The sequence below is a fragment of the Alligator sinensis genome, unplaced genomic scaffold (assembly GCF_000455745.1).
Source record: "Alligator sinensis unplaced genomic scaffold, ASM45574v1 scaffold131_1, whole genome shotgun sequence".
NCBI classification, from domain to species: Eukaryota; Metazoa; Chordata; order Crocodylia; family Alligatoridae; genus Alligator; species Alligator sinensis.
Genome location: NW_005841830.1, coordinates 2,832,000 through 2,846,159, shown reverse-complemented (window position 1 = coordinate 2,846,159; position 14,160 = coordinate 2,832,000). Strand labels below are relative to the sequence as shown.

The window sequence follows — 14,160 nt, the reverse complement described above, 5'->3', positions numbered from 1 at the left end:
CAAATTCATATAGTCAGAAAACGCTTTTTTAAATAAAATGGTCCTGTGACATACGTCGTTCTTTTTCTATAAGAAATGGATGAAAGGATTAGGCCTATGAAAGCAAAGACACGTTGGTTAAGTTATTTGTTAAACAGGTTCCAGTGAACATTTCTGGGTTTTCTTAAGAGTTCCATGCAAATGTATAGAAGTTTTTTCTCCAGTGGAGCTGCTCATAAAGCGAGTTCTTTCAGTAGGTCACAGTGACCCTGACTGTGGAGGATGTGCTAGATAAATGGAGCTACAGATAAGTGATAACATTTATTGCATACTTCTTCAGCATATCTCAAACTGTGCACTTGTCCTCATGGCATTTTGTTTTTATATTAATTTTATTAAAATACATTTCAGAAATAGAGGGGTAAAATAATTTAAAGATAACTTCCAAAAACAGATTATTCAATGCTGAGTAAGTCTGCTTTGGCAGTTCATGTCATTTCCCATTGCTAGCTTGACTGAAATGTGTTAGGTTAAACTTATCCTCATTTACTTTTCTGAAAATACAGAAGCGTATATTTTGAAATAACTATTAAATGAGCCAACAGTCTGCTCAGGCAAGTAGATGCACATTTCATTATCTTTGACCTCCCCGCAAACATCAAAAGTAGATTCTTACAATTTAATTCCAAAGATTTCAAATATACCAAAGGCAATAAGACCTGCGGGCTACATATGATGCTACACTGTTGGGGGTGGGGGGCTGGGAGCACTTGTTAATAAATTACATAGCTCATTTAGTTACGTCCTGATTCTGCAAACACTTATGCAACTGTTTAATATGAAGCATATGAGTTATCCCAGTGTTTCCCAACTTTATTTGCCCCACAGCACACTTATCTAAATAAAAAAGCACTGTGGCACACTGAACACAGAGCGGAGGGTTGGGGAGGGGGGAGAGGGGTGGCATATGACCAGTCGGACACTGATGGGGAGGGGTGGTGCGCAGCCACTTGGACAGCATTTTGGGCTGGAGCCATGCCCACTCCCTGGCTGGAGCCACACTACACATCTGTCTGTGTCCGCAACAGCAGCAGGCGGGGGACGTGGCTCTAGCCCAAAATGCCATGGCACACCTGGACATGCCTGATGGCACACCAATGCCACGGCAAACTGGTTGGGAAATGCTGAGTTATCCAATGGAACTGAGTGGGATGACTTATATACTTAAAAATTAAGAACATGAAAGTTTGCAGGATTGGGGCTTTACACAGAATCTCTGATCAATTAGATTGTTTTACAAGGGAAGGGATGTTGGCTTCATCTTAGTTTATAATACAGGTTTCCCTTGCTTTATGCGGGTTCTGTATGTGCAAATTCACTCTTATGTGATGACCCTTTTTATACCAGCCATTCGTTATATGCAAGGTAAATTCACTCTTATGTGATCAGTGTGGTGGAAGCCTGCAGTCAGCTGCTTTGTGCAGTGCATTGTGGGAGTGACACGCACCAAAATATAGTCTCCTGTGTGGATCTTTGCTCCTCGCTCATTGGCTGCGATATGTGTTTCTGTAGTTGCCATCCCCATTCTGAAGGTGCCCTGTGGTTGCTGTTCGTGAGTACCAAAATTGTCTTGTAAAAGTGGTAGAAATGGATCTGGGGTCAGTACAGTCAAGGTCTTGGAACATATCCCTATTTGTTACATTGTAAAGTGGGGTCCCTTCATGTGAATTTGAGTTACTCACCATTTTCCAGGAATGCATGTGCAGCATAAAGTGAGGGAAACCTGTATTCTGGCATACCTTTAGCACAGTGCAGAGTACCAGATTCTGATACTCTGACTCAGACTAGCATCTTCTTCTCTGGGTATACCTATTAATTACAGTGAGGCTACTCACACAGTGATGTGTAATCCAGTATAAGTATATCAGAATCTGGGTCATAACCATTAACAATCACGTCAATCTAGAACTGTGCAAAACCCCCACCATACACACAGTCTCCCACACCCCCACAGTCTCCCCACTCCAGTCCATCTCCACCCCCAGTCCCTTACTTACCTTCCACAGAGCCAGGGTCCATGCAGCCTGTACTGGTCCAGGCTGCCCTGCATGTGGAGGCAGCGTGCTTCAGCAGCGAAGCAAGGTGCAGCCATAGAGATGCTCTGGCCAGCTAACAGAGTGTCTCTTTGGAGGACCCAAGCCTCCAGTTGCCTCAGGGTATGGTCCTGGACTGTGCCCTGCCCTGCTTTTTTTTCTGCAGGTTTTTTTTTTGATACCCAAATATCCAGGTATCAAATTTTGAGCCCCTGCTGAAAATCAGCGTGGGGAACTTTTTTTGATCCCAGTGTGCCTCTTGCCATGTCTCAAACTGCTTTGAGATGCAACAAGAGGCATGTGTGGGCTCATGTGGATGTACCCTAAAGTGCTACTCTGCCCTACCTTCTACTTGACTTAAGACTAACATGGTTATCCCTAACCCTAACTTTCCTCTTTTTACATGTGAGTTGCATGAGAGGTAGATCTCAGCCAAGCTTCTGCCTCGCATCAATTCAGCATGGTAGCCAGCCAAGCTTCTGCCTCGCATCAATTCAGCATGTTTGCCTTTCAGTGTGCCCCTAGAAAAATACCTGGCATATAATAGTCAAGTGGTCCTGGCTGCAGGCAGGTGCTGTCAAATCACTGCGATTCCAGAGTGCACAAGTAAACAGACTGTTAGTTCTGGCAGGATGCAAAACAGTGTGGGATAGTAGCTGGAAGACTATTAAAATAATACAAAATATAGTCAGACTGCCCCCCAGCTCCACTCTCCCTAGCACCATGAACCTGAGTACACATTAACTTACTGTGCAGGGAAACTTACCACTATTTCAAACAGATAAACAGAATATATTCTCAGAGGTTAATATACACTAAGATTGGTATCATTTGAACTCACATTTCACTATTTAAACACATCTGCAAGGACATGTCCCTTGTCTTGTGCTCTAAGGCTTGTCCCTTGTCTTGGCTTCTAGGCCATTCTTTTAAGCCCAGATCTCTTACAAAGAACCAAGGGCTAGTATGGAACCCCTGGTAGTAGTTGCAGTAGTAGACAAGGCAACAATTTGATAAGACTTAGAAATAATGATGTTGTTGAAATGGAATATAAATTAAGCACATTGCTGGAAAACAGAATTTTGTATCCAAAATTTTCTTTTATCTATACACATTATGCAAAATACTGTACACAATATTTATCTTGGAAGTTACTATATTCTAACAAAATCTGCTAATATTGTGTGAAACGGTATAACAGCCAAAGACAACATTTTATTTTTATCCAATGTATTAATTTCTGTTGGGCTAAGTTTCTTGGTAGTTATATTGTAAAATCATGAACTGTTCAGCTGCATATAGACAAAACCCAGTGGAAATAGTGTTCCACTGGGAGAAAAAAAAGTAAAAGGAAGTCTGGATTAGTCTGCATCAAGCAGGGCACAGTGGATTTGACATTTTGTGGGCTAACTTGAACTCTGGCTAGGGACAGAAATTACACATAAACTGGTATAAGTGATGGAAAATTGGTTCAAATCTGTAACACAACAGAAGTTCAGTACCCATAACCATTTTCAAAATGGTGGAAATTGGTTTGAGATAAACCTGGATGGATGTTGTATCAAACTTAACTTATTTAGTTTAAATTGGTATCTTGAACTTCTGTCCAGATTCCCTCCAGATTCAAGTTCACTCACAATCTCCCAGCATCCCAGGATGCTTTGCACCTCCCCCACAAATCTCCCATTACAGGGTGGGCAGGCCCAAGCTGTCTGCTTCAGTTGAGCAGGGAGGCAAGCTTTAGCATCCCCCAGGTTTTGGCCTGGGCCACTGCAGGCATATCGCTGCATTTCTGGAGTCAAAAGCAAATGTCTATTCAGTTGCTTATCAGCTCAATCTCTGCATCTTAGATTAACCTGCAAAGATTGAATCGAATAAGCCTTGGGCTTTTTGACTGTCTGTACTTAGCCTTTCAAGTAGACTCTGGGCTCAGTCCCATATCAGTCTGAAGCAGTGCCAGTGACTGGACGACCTGCAGAAGTGAGAGAAGCAGCTGACTTCTGAGGGTCCGTGCCATTATCCATTAAATTACATGGAAAAATTATCATAGATTCTATGGAGCAAGGGTGGCCAACCTACAGCCTGTGTGCTGTAAGTGGCATGGGCAGTCTAAGTGTATGGCACATGGCAGCTCCGTAAGGGAGCACAGGGCAGGGAGCAGGAAGTAGAGGGAGAGGATAAGAGCAGCACTTGGAGAAGGTGCAGACTTAATTTGTGGCATGCTGGCCAAAAAGGTTGGCCCCACTGCCATAGGGCATTTAATCAGGCAGTAGGGAACAAACTAAGGGACTGATTGAATGCCCTGTGGCAGTGGGGGTCAACCTTTTTGGCCAGCATGCCACAAATTACCCCAAACTTTGCTTTAGTACAGACTCCAAGGATAATCTTATACAGACATCTGTATTAGACAGGATTGTCTTCTTATATCCGCAGCTGAGGAAGTGAGTGAAAGGAGTGACAACAGAAACTGCTTCCTCTTCCTCCTATAGCCAGACCTAGATTTAGAGTAGCAGGAAGTTTTTTATCCCCTTCCCTCTCCTGATGGTCTTTTCTGGCATTTTGCTCTGCAGTGGAACTAACCGCCACACACACAAACATGCGAGCTGCCCATGCTCACAGCAGTGCTCCTCCTCTGTCCTGCCCTGGCTGATCCCTGCCCCAAGCAGGAGGAGCAGTGCTAGGCCTGCCTGCCTGGCTCACTGTACTACTCTGCCTCTCCACTGGGCTGTGCCCCATGCCTCTGCAATTCTAGGCCTTCTGTTTGAATTTTCACCAGCTGGCCTGGACACCAGGATGGCCTACAAAATCTGGGACTGTCCCAGTCAAATCGGGATGTATAGTCACTCTACTTTTAAAGGATGCAGGCCTTACTTCAAATCCCTGCTCCAAAGCAGGCAGAAAAAATATTTGGATTTGGATTTGTTATATGTCAGATCAGGATTGTAACCACTGAGCTCGTGGACTAAAAAAGGAGGCTACTTTCTTTTTCAGGGTGGGTTAAGTGCTATGTGAACATAAATACTGCATTAGGCTCTGCAGATCAGGTAGGCAGTGGAACAGCTAGACTGAGTTTCCTCTTAGGCTTAGGCATGAAACAGGTACTGAGAAGTTCAGTATTATCAAGACTTATGTATTCAGTGACAGAAATTCAGCAGACTTCTGACAGAAACATAGATGTTTCCAGGGCTAGGTAGGGTTTTGAAGATCTAAATTTTGGATGTCAGCAGTTAAAGTACCTATGTTCTGCTTTAGGCCCCTTGTCAAGCCTAAACATCTCTCTTTTACCAAGGACCTTTTTAGCAAAATGATTGAACTTAAATATAGGTCTCCTGACATGTGAGGCTCCATTTATGCTCTTACTGATCTTCCACACTTTTAAGTACGGAGGCAGGTGCACAATGGAGTTGAGAGTAATACTGTTCAGTGTGAAAGATGATATAAATAATACAGTCAGGGTTTTCACATGCGAGTTGTGGGAGCCAAAAGCATGTTTAAGGGCCTGATTTTTTCAGAGCATGAGTGTCCAGTATATTTTAAAAATCAGGCTCTTTGAAGGCATCCCAAATTGGGCAGGAAAAAATATTAAGGCATTAAAACCACAAAATGCTTGCGCCCTTAGCTTCCTCTTGCACTTATGCTGGACTGCAACAGTCTCATACACCCTGTTGGGCATTGTTTTATGTACCATAGGTAACAACAGAAGAGGACTCAATGTTTCTAAACTTAAATGGACTCTTTATTAAGGACGGTATGTACAGAGATGCTGCAACTGCAGCTAGCTAGCGTTTCAGCAGTGTACATAGAGGCTGGCCTCCTATCGTTTCTTTGCAGTCTATGTTCCCTCTTTCAAGTACCATGCAGGTAATTACGTCTTTCCCTTTAAGAATAATCGTCACTGTTGTTGCTTATTGTGTTGTTTGTGATAGTGTGCACTGACATAGCAGGGCCAGAAATTACCAGTATGTAGGTTCTCCAGGTGAGGTCCTTGTGGTGGCCTGTTCAAGTGTGCTGGTTTTCAAAGCAGTCTTTCATTTCTTGTTTGTATTATCCTGGTTGCTGGGGGACTTTTGGCTACCACATTATTGACTTTATTTTGTTGGGTTGTATCTGTTTGGTCCTCTGATATGTTTACACACTTTGTTTCTCCTGACCAGACCAGCTGACAGCTGATACTCTTTCTAAGTTCTTTGGATCTTGGCATTGGTTTGTTTTGGACATTTTCCAGAACAGCTTTTCTGGGCTCATACCCCCTGCACTCAGTAAGAAATGACCACAACAGTGAACTTCTGGGTTTGGAGTTTGTTAGAAGGCATAGGAGGACCATGCTCAGGCCCATCCTTGCTGGGAGCTGCTGCTCTGGAGGAGGAATGTGAGAGGTATATCTTGCTATGATGCAGCATTGCTGGGTAATAATTGTTTTCAGTTTTCATTTCATGTAATTTCCTACAAGTCTTTGACACCAGTCTCTTACTGTCTACCTATCCCATTGCTCTGAGTATCCAGAGGAAGGCTTGTGATCAAATTTCCATTTGGTATTAAACCATTTGAATTCCACTGCACTGAAATTTTTCCTATTGTCTGTATATTGTATACTATGGTATTCATGTATGACCAGCAGCAACACATTTTTCATTTAATCTTGGGTGCCTTGGGTGTGAGACGTATCTGTTTCATGATGCTATCTCTTAAAGAGTACTGAGATTACCTCTTGGTCCATTTTAAACAAAATTCTGTCTTGGGAATATAGCTTACCATCTCTTGATCTTTATGATCTAGCTAAACCTTCTTTTCAAAGGTAATATGATGGAATCATCCTTTTCCTGAGAATAAAGTAGATAGGTCCTTTTTTACCCAAGCATATCTGTGTCCGTCAAGGCTCTATGAGAAAATACCTTGCAGTTTCTCACTTTTGCCTCTGTGCTGCTCTTAAGTCTCCTCTGAGGCATCATGCTGAAGCTGTAGCTGTTCTATCTGGCTGTTACATTTTAGGCCTCTTGTCTCACTTTATGACTGACTTTATTCTTTCAACTGCCTATCATTTAGTCTCTGAGCATCTCCATTTGGTATTATTATGTGATAAGTGTCTTAAGGGGACATAGGCTTCTGCTTGGTGTGTGCAGGATTTAGAAAGATAATTATCCATCCCTATAAACCACTGGACTTCCTTCACCTTTTTTTCAGGTCTGGAGATGTCCTCAATGATGCTCATTCTCTCGGTGTTTGTCCGGGTCCCACTGAAGTCAACAGATATCCATTGTAGGGACCTCAGTGCTCCTCAGCTTCAGGTTGTCTACATTGCATATTCTGCTTTTGACTTGGGATTTGTAGGTTTTGGGATAAGAATGTCAATAGCAGTCTTGATGTTTGGGGAGTGCTTGGTTTAGTTGGGTCAAAGACATTTGTATGCAATGGTACCGAGCAAAAGATGTGGCAAAGGCTGTGAGGTGGCTCAATGGCTCAACCAGCTCAGTGTGTCAGAACTTATTCTTTACATCACAGTGAACAGCTTTGCTCAGGACAGTATAGCCTCAATAATTAGTGATGAGTTGTATCTCCTTGTAGTGTTCTGGCAAGTAGTTTTTGGTTAATGAGGATTTACATGAAATGCTGTTACTACTACTTTGTCTGATATTACTGTTTTATATAATGCGGCCTCTTCTCTGCAGGCTTGCAGTTCTTTTTTTCACTGCCAAAACTAGAAATAATGGATCTCTGCATTTGTGGGCTCCTGATGGAGTCTGCATGTGTCTACTGGCCTCAGAATGATTTAATTGTATATCAAGAGCATTTAGTAACATTTCTCCAGTCCCTTACTGCTGCTTGCTCATGTTGCTAGTGTTACATTACAGATGACTCCTTGAGCCACATGAAGTTGAATTGGTCACTTTTCCAATAGTTGCAAATATGGCAGCTGAATTCACAGCACCCTTCTTCTGCTACTTAGGGTCACTGAGAGTCTTTGGATGTGCAAGTTGCATTTCAGATAGTGTTCTCTCCTTTCTACATCCTCAACTACTTAATGCAATAGCCATTCTTTCTTCTTGGGATAGATGCAACCTTGAAACCTAAAACAGTTATGTTTCCACAGCTTTGTCCCATTGTCCATAGGTGGGTCTTTTTGGTTTTTGTGTGGCTTTCCATACTTTATACATATCATGACTGAATTCTTGGTTGGCCTGAGTATGTCACACTTCCTAGGCTATTTTAGCTTGAGTTTATGTATTGTTTTGCACTGATAGCTGTTACTGTTTTCATCATTTCCTGGGACAGTTCTTGCTAGGTTTGAATCTGTTCCTCTTAATAGTCCCTCATGCAAGTTGTGTCTCACAAATGTTCCTGCCTCTAATTAGGGAATATTTAATGCCTCCACAGTTATATAGAGAAACCGGAGTTTTCAGCAGTGCAACATAACTAGTTATTCCCTTTTCTACTGCTTCTAGTTGAAAAAAATCTTTCTCCCTACAGTCCAGTTTTCCCTGAGATTATGGTACTTGTCAAACAACTTTATTAACTACTCCAGTGTTCTGGTTATTATTCATGGCAACAGTGTTGCATTTACTTTCTGTCCTTTTATTCCCAAAGAAATAATAAAAAAGTTTACTTTCAGTTTTTATCTTTATTATCCCTGGTCAGTTCTTTATACAGATTGAATTCTTGCTTGTGCAAGCTTTTTGTCTGGAAATTCAGCATTTCCTGAGTCCCTCCATGATGTCTGTTTGCTCTGCCTCTAGATGCTTCTTTCTTGCTTGTTGTTCACTCTCTCCCTCATTAGACTGCTCAGTGCCACTCACCACATTACATATACTGTGAGTGGGGCATAAGCACAGAAAGCCTTTGAGCTTATAAAACTAACTTGACTCTTTACTAAGAGAACTATTTTTCAAAAATGCTAGAACTGCAGCAAGCATTCAAACCACAAGGTGTGCAGCCTGACTTGCTGGTATTCCTCCAATATCTTCCCTCCAGTAACCTTTATTGCTCCTTCCACGTTCCACTGCGGTTGCTAAAATTACCACACTGGGACTTGTAAGGTTAAGGGTAAGATGAAAGAATCCCATCACTTGTCAAAATTTACTGGCTCAGAATAACAAGATCACAAGCTTAAGCCAATGTTATGACACAAGAACAATTGTTGTAACTATATACAGATCACCGAGTCAAAACACTTCATTAATAGGCACTTGTTCAGACTCAGACACTTCCTGCCTTAGGTTTAGCCTAAGCTATGTCCTTAGCCTTCCACTTTGGTGAGCAGAAATGGAAATATTCTGGGCTTTGGAAATATTTTCCAAAGGGCCAAAGGGCAGTGCTGGTATCAGAGCTGTATTTTGGCCTTCTAAATTGTCAGCTTAAAGATGTAGTTAGCTTTAATGAAAGAAAGCTAATTACTCATTCTCAATTTATTGTGACCTTAAATTCTTCACTGTTTTACAATAAAACATTTTTTCTTTTGTTTGTTTGTTTCCCCCCCCAACCATTTAGAGCTAACACTTATTGTTCAACCACAGTGCAGTAAGTGGCCTGGCACAGCTTCAGGAAACAAAGTAAATATCTCCGTCTGCGGGGACAGGGGAAGTTACTACTGCATGTGGAATTCTTGAGATAATTCTGCAAGGACACAGTGTGATATGAAGTTTCATTCTTCATCCTTCAAGGACTGGTGCTGCTGTCCCATCTACAATGGCAGTTCATGAAAATAAAATATACAGCAGACAATAAAAAGGCTTCATTTGCTCATACAAACATAAGTTTGCGTGTTATGTTAAAGCCATTGCACAAATTCACAGCTGAAATGATCACCATGCTGCCACAAAACCAGATCCATTCAATTATTTCAGTTCAACTGGCTCAGAGGAACCAGTGAATAGATGGTTCCATCACTAGTTTTAGAAGCTGGGGTATAATGGCCATTTCTCATGTGGGAGTTATGGATGGATGAGGAAGTCTCTGTTCTGTAAATCTGGGCTTGCATTTCACAGCAGCCAAACTTGCTCAGTAAAATGAAGAAGTCTCTGCGGAAAGTTTTTGTGAAAATTGCATAGAGGAAAGGGTTGGCACATGAATTTATAGGATAGAACAAAACCAGAAGGATCTTGGATTTTGACACTGTGATGAGAGGAACCTTGAGGGAAGCTGAAATGGCAAAAAAAGATATTGGTGCCATACACAAAAAATCAGTGAAGATTAGGATGGCCATACGCTTGGCAATTTTTGTGTCACTGTTTGAAGAGATGACATTGCGGTTTCTCACTGTGAAGTATATGCGAATATAGCAGGCACAAATGATCACAAATGCAAGGACATTCAGCACTAGGAGGAATATGACATATGCCTGAGAAAAGGGCATGTCTATATCCATTGGCAGGCAGATGCTGACTTTCATATAACTGCTGACTCCAAATATGGGAAGAAGGGCTACAGTGAAAGCAAACAACCATCCAAAAATCATAATCACCGCAGCGTGTCGAAAACGAACCTTACGATCCAGTTGCATGGCGTAGGTAATTGTGTGCCATCTTTCCAGGGTAATCACAGTCAGCGTGTACACAGAAAGTTCACTCGCAAACACCGTGAAAAACCCTGCAGCATTGCATCCTGCACCTGTTTGCCAATCTATGGCATAATTGTAATATTGGCTTTTGGTCTTTATGTCCACAGATGCAATCAGCAGCAGATAGATGCCTATACATAGGTCTGCAAATGCAAGATTGCACATTAGAAATCGAGGGACGGTAAGTTTATATTGACTGCTTATTAAAATAACCAGTACAACAACATTCCCAGTGATAGCTAGAATGTTGATAAACCATATCAGGACCCTGAGAATATTGTATCCCATAATATCTTCACATGGATTGAAGGCATCCGGCTTAGGAGAGCAAGCCACATGAACTACTTCATTACATAAACCATAGTCAAAGTCAAACTCATTTTCTAGCAGGTCAAAATCTATGGCATAGTTGGAAATGTAAACTTCAGCTGTAGATCTTCTATGTATCCTGTCCACAGGCTGCTCATCAAGGTCCTGCTTGGCAACAGATATATTACATATTGGATGCAATTCAGAACTGGAATGGAAAAAATAATATAGTTAATAAGAAAGACACACAGCAGGAGTAATGCAAAAAATAAGAGTAATCATTCGGTTTCTTTTAACAGCTCTGACTCTATTGTTAACTGATTATTTACCTCAACTCAGGACTTGAAATTAATATGAAAGCTGATGATCATTTACAAAAATATACATATACTGAAAACACAATATATTTCAAAGAATAAATGAGCCTGAGGCTTGACTTGCAAATATTCATGAAACTCATTGCCAGTTAGAAGGATTTTATTTTGCAAGAAGTCCCACTTATTTGAATCAGACATGCATTTTGGAGGGGGATAATTTGGAGTGCTGCCTATGTAACATAAACAAATAATATAAATCATTGTATCTTCAATCAGAACTGCATTTAGAAATTACAGGAAGTCAGATATAATAAGCAGGGATCCGAGTTTTCCGTTCGCTATGGAAAAACATGGTAAAAACCTCTCATTTTAAGGAGAAAAACTAGGGCTGTCAAATAATAAAAAAAATGATCATGATTAGTTGCACGATTCAAAAAATAGATGCATTTAATTGTGATTTTAATTGCACAACTAAAAGCTCAAAATTATGCACAGAAAAACTCAAATTATGCAAAATTATGCAAGTACTTTGTATGGTTGGGGGGTGGGTTTGCAGGGTGTGTGGGAATTTGTGAAGGTATGGGAGGCTGTGGGTATGTGTGGGGTTTGGAACCTGGGGAGGGAGGTTCCTGCATGCCCTGGCAGGATGCGGGGTACCGTGGGTCAGGTGTGAGGGGCACCAGCAGGACTGGGGGGGCTGTGGCTTGAGAGTGAGGGGCAGACACACATGCAGACACTGCACAGCAGGTAATACTGTGGAGCAGAAGGAGCATGGACAGAGGGAAGGGCCAGGGAGGGCAGATTGAGGACCCCACAGTGAGGGAGTGGGGCAGGGGCTGGAGTGAATGGGGCTCCAGGGCTGGGGCAGGTGATGGGACAGAGCCGTGGGCAGCTTCTTCAGGTGTGGTGGGAGGCACAGCGCCCAGCAGTACGTGCACCCCCAAGGAAGGCATAGGGGACATGTGCCCCCCGGATTTGTGCATGGGGCGGAGGTGGGCTGCAGGCTTGGGGCTCTGCAACCTGCTGCTACTGCCCCAGGAGCCACGCAATGCCATGCTGTGCCTTCTGCCACCAGGTGGGCAAGGAATGCATGGCATGGCCATGCACAGATCCTGGGGCAAAGGCAGCAGAGCAGAGAGAGCCCCATCCTGCAGCTCACCTCCACCTCATGCATAAATTCATGGGGAATGTGCTCCCATGCTTCCCCCAGGGGTGTGCACAATGGCAGGAACTGCCCCTCCCTGTGCCCCTGGATGAGCCACTCGAGACTTCATCCTGTGACCCACCCCAGCCCCAGGGCCCCATTCACCCCAGCTCCTGCTCCTGCCCCTGCCCCTGCCCCTACTCCACTCCCTCCCTCGCTGTGGGGGCCTTGATCTGCTCCCCTCATGTTTTTCCTCCCCCGTGCCCCTTCTCCCCTACAGACTTACCTGCTGGGTGGTGCCCTACACACCGCCGGGCTACGTTGCTGGCTGCAGGCTGTGGCTGCTCATCTGTGTCTTTGCGCACCCCTTCCCCCCATTATAGTAGCCCGGAGCCTGTGCCCTGGCTGCTCTATGGTCCTCTGTGCTGGCATCACTGCCCCACTAGGTGGCCTGGAGGTTGCAGTGGCAGTGGCAGAGCAGAGCCTGGGAACAGGTTCCAAAATCACATGCCTGATTAATGTGTTAAACAAATTAACTATTTGCTATTTTTATCAGAGAATTGGTGATTTTTAAACAGAGAAAACTAGGACTCTTAAAAGTAGATGTTGTAGGCAATCTTCATTTAATAAGTTTTATTGATGAAAATGGCATTTTTTTTTAACCAAAATAGTGCTTTTGAATATTTTTTGAGTTTTATCTAAAAAAGGATGGTTAAAATTTGAATAAAAATTAAAAAAAAAAAAAAAGGTTTGGGGCTTTTTAAACTTTAAAAATAAAACTCCCAAAAATGTTTCAAGAGATTTTTTTAAAGATTAACATGGTTCAGTCTGTCACTTTTTTCATGTGAACAAAATACATCTCCAGACCAGTTCTAACAATAAGAATTTGGGTGGGAGAATTAGGGGGGGAGAGATCCAGGGATCACCAACCTCATGAGTACCAAAAGGAACAAGGAAGTGTCAGCAGAAGATACTAGCTCAGACTGTTCAAACTGGAATGGTTTAACCCAAGCCCGCTTTGAACTTTACACTTGTATAAACATGCACTCATGAGTTTGCACAGAAGTGGACCCAGATCTAAGGTGCATCCTTATTTTTATTTGGCATAACAACTAATCAATTGACAAGGTACTGAAAAACCAAAGCAATCATCCCAGATTTGTTTCTCTCCAGTACAGTGTTCAGGTAACTATCTGTCTATCCATTTTCAAGAATCAGCTACCAGCTGACATATTGGTGTGGCAGATAGTGAACCTATGAGGGTTGCTTTCTGAGTTTGGAATGAAGTTGTTAATTAGAAGATACTCTGCTTAAAATGATACTAGGTACGATTAAAAAGTGGGGCAGTACCAGCTGGTACTGAGCAGTTTCTAAAAGGTGCTAAAGGTCATCCATTTTCTGAGACTCACAGATTCAGGCCCTAAGTTATTGCACAATATTTTTCTCTGCTTTTCTGTTAGGTCAAAGAAGCACTAAGCAGGTCATGCATCTGTGATGGCGGTGCCAAACCAACATGGTTTAACAATATTCTGTTGGTACTGACCATGAGGATAAGTGAGGGTCTTAACCTCCTGATTAACAATTTTCAGGCTGAAAAGGTGATTCAGAGGAGTCACTATGAAATAAGGTGCTTGTCACTTCTAGATCTGAATATGACTCAGGCTGATAATGACAGAAGATTACAATACCATATGGTGGTTCTGGTCTACAGGTCCCAGAGAACATCATCTCTGCCTCCTGTTACAGGCAAAACCAGCCTTTTCCAAG

General features: G+C 42.5%; 1 protein-coding gene across 1 annotated transcript in view; it reads right to left on the bottom strand.

Annotated features, from left to right (window-relative positions):
- Nucleotides 1-5,790: 5,790 nt before the first annotated feature.
- Nucleotides 5,791-14,160, bottom strand: part of FSHR (follicle stimulating hormone receptor) — a 191,581-nt gene continuing 183,211 nt past the window's right edge. The window contains exon 10 of the mRNA XM_006014720.2: nt 5,791-11,140. Coding sequence (XP_006014782.1) covers nt 9,907-11,140 — 1,234 coding nt within the window. The 3' untranslated portion in view covers nt 5,791-9,906. The remainder of the gene's footprint in view (nt 11,141-14,160) is intronic.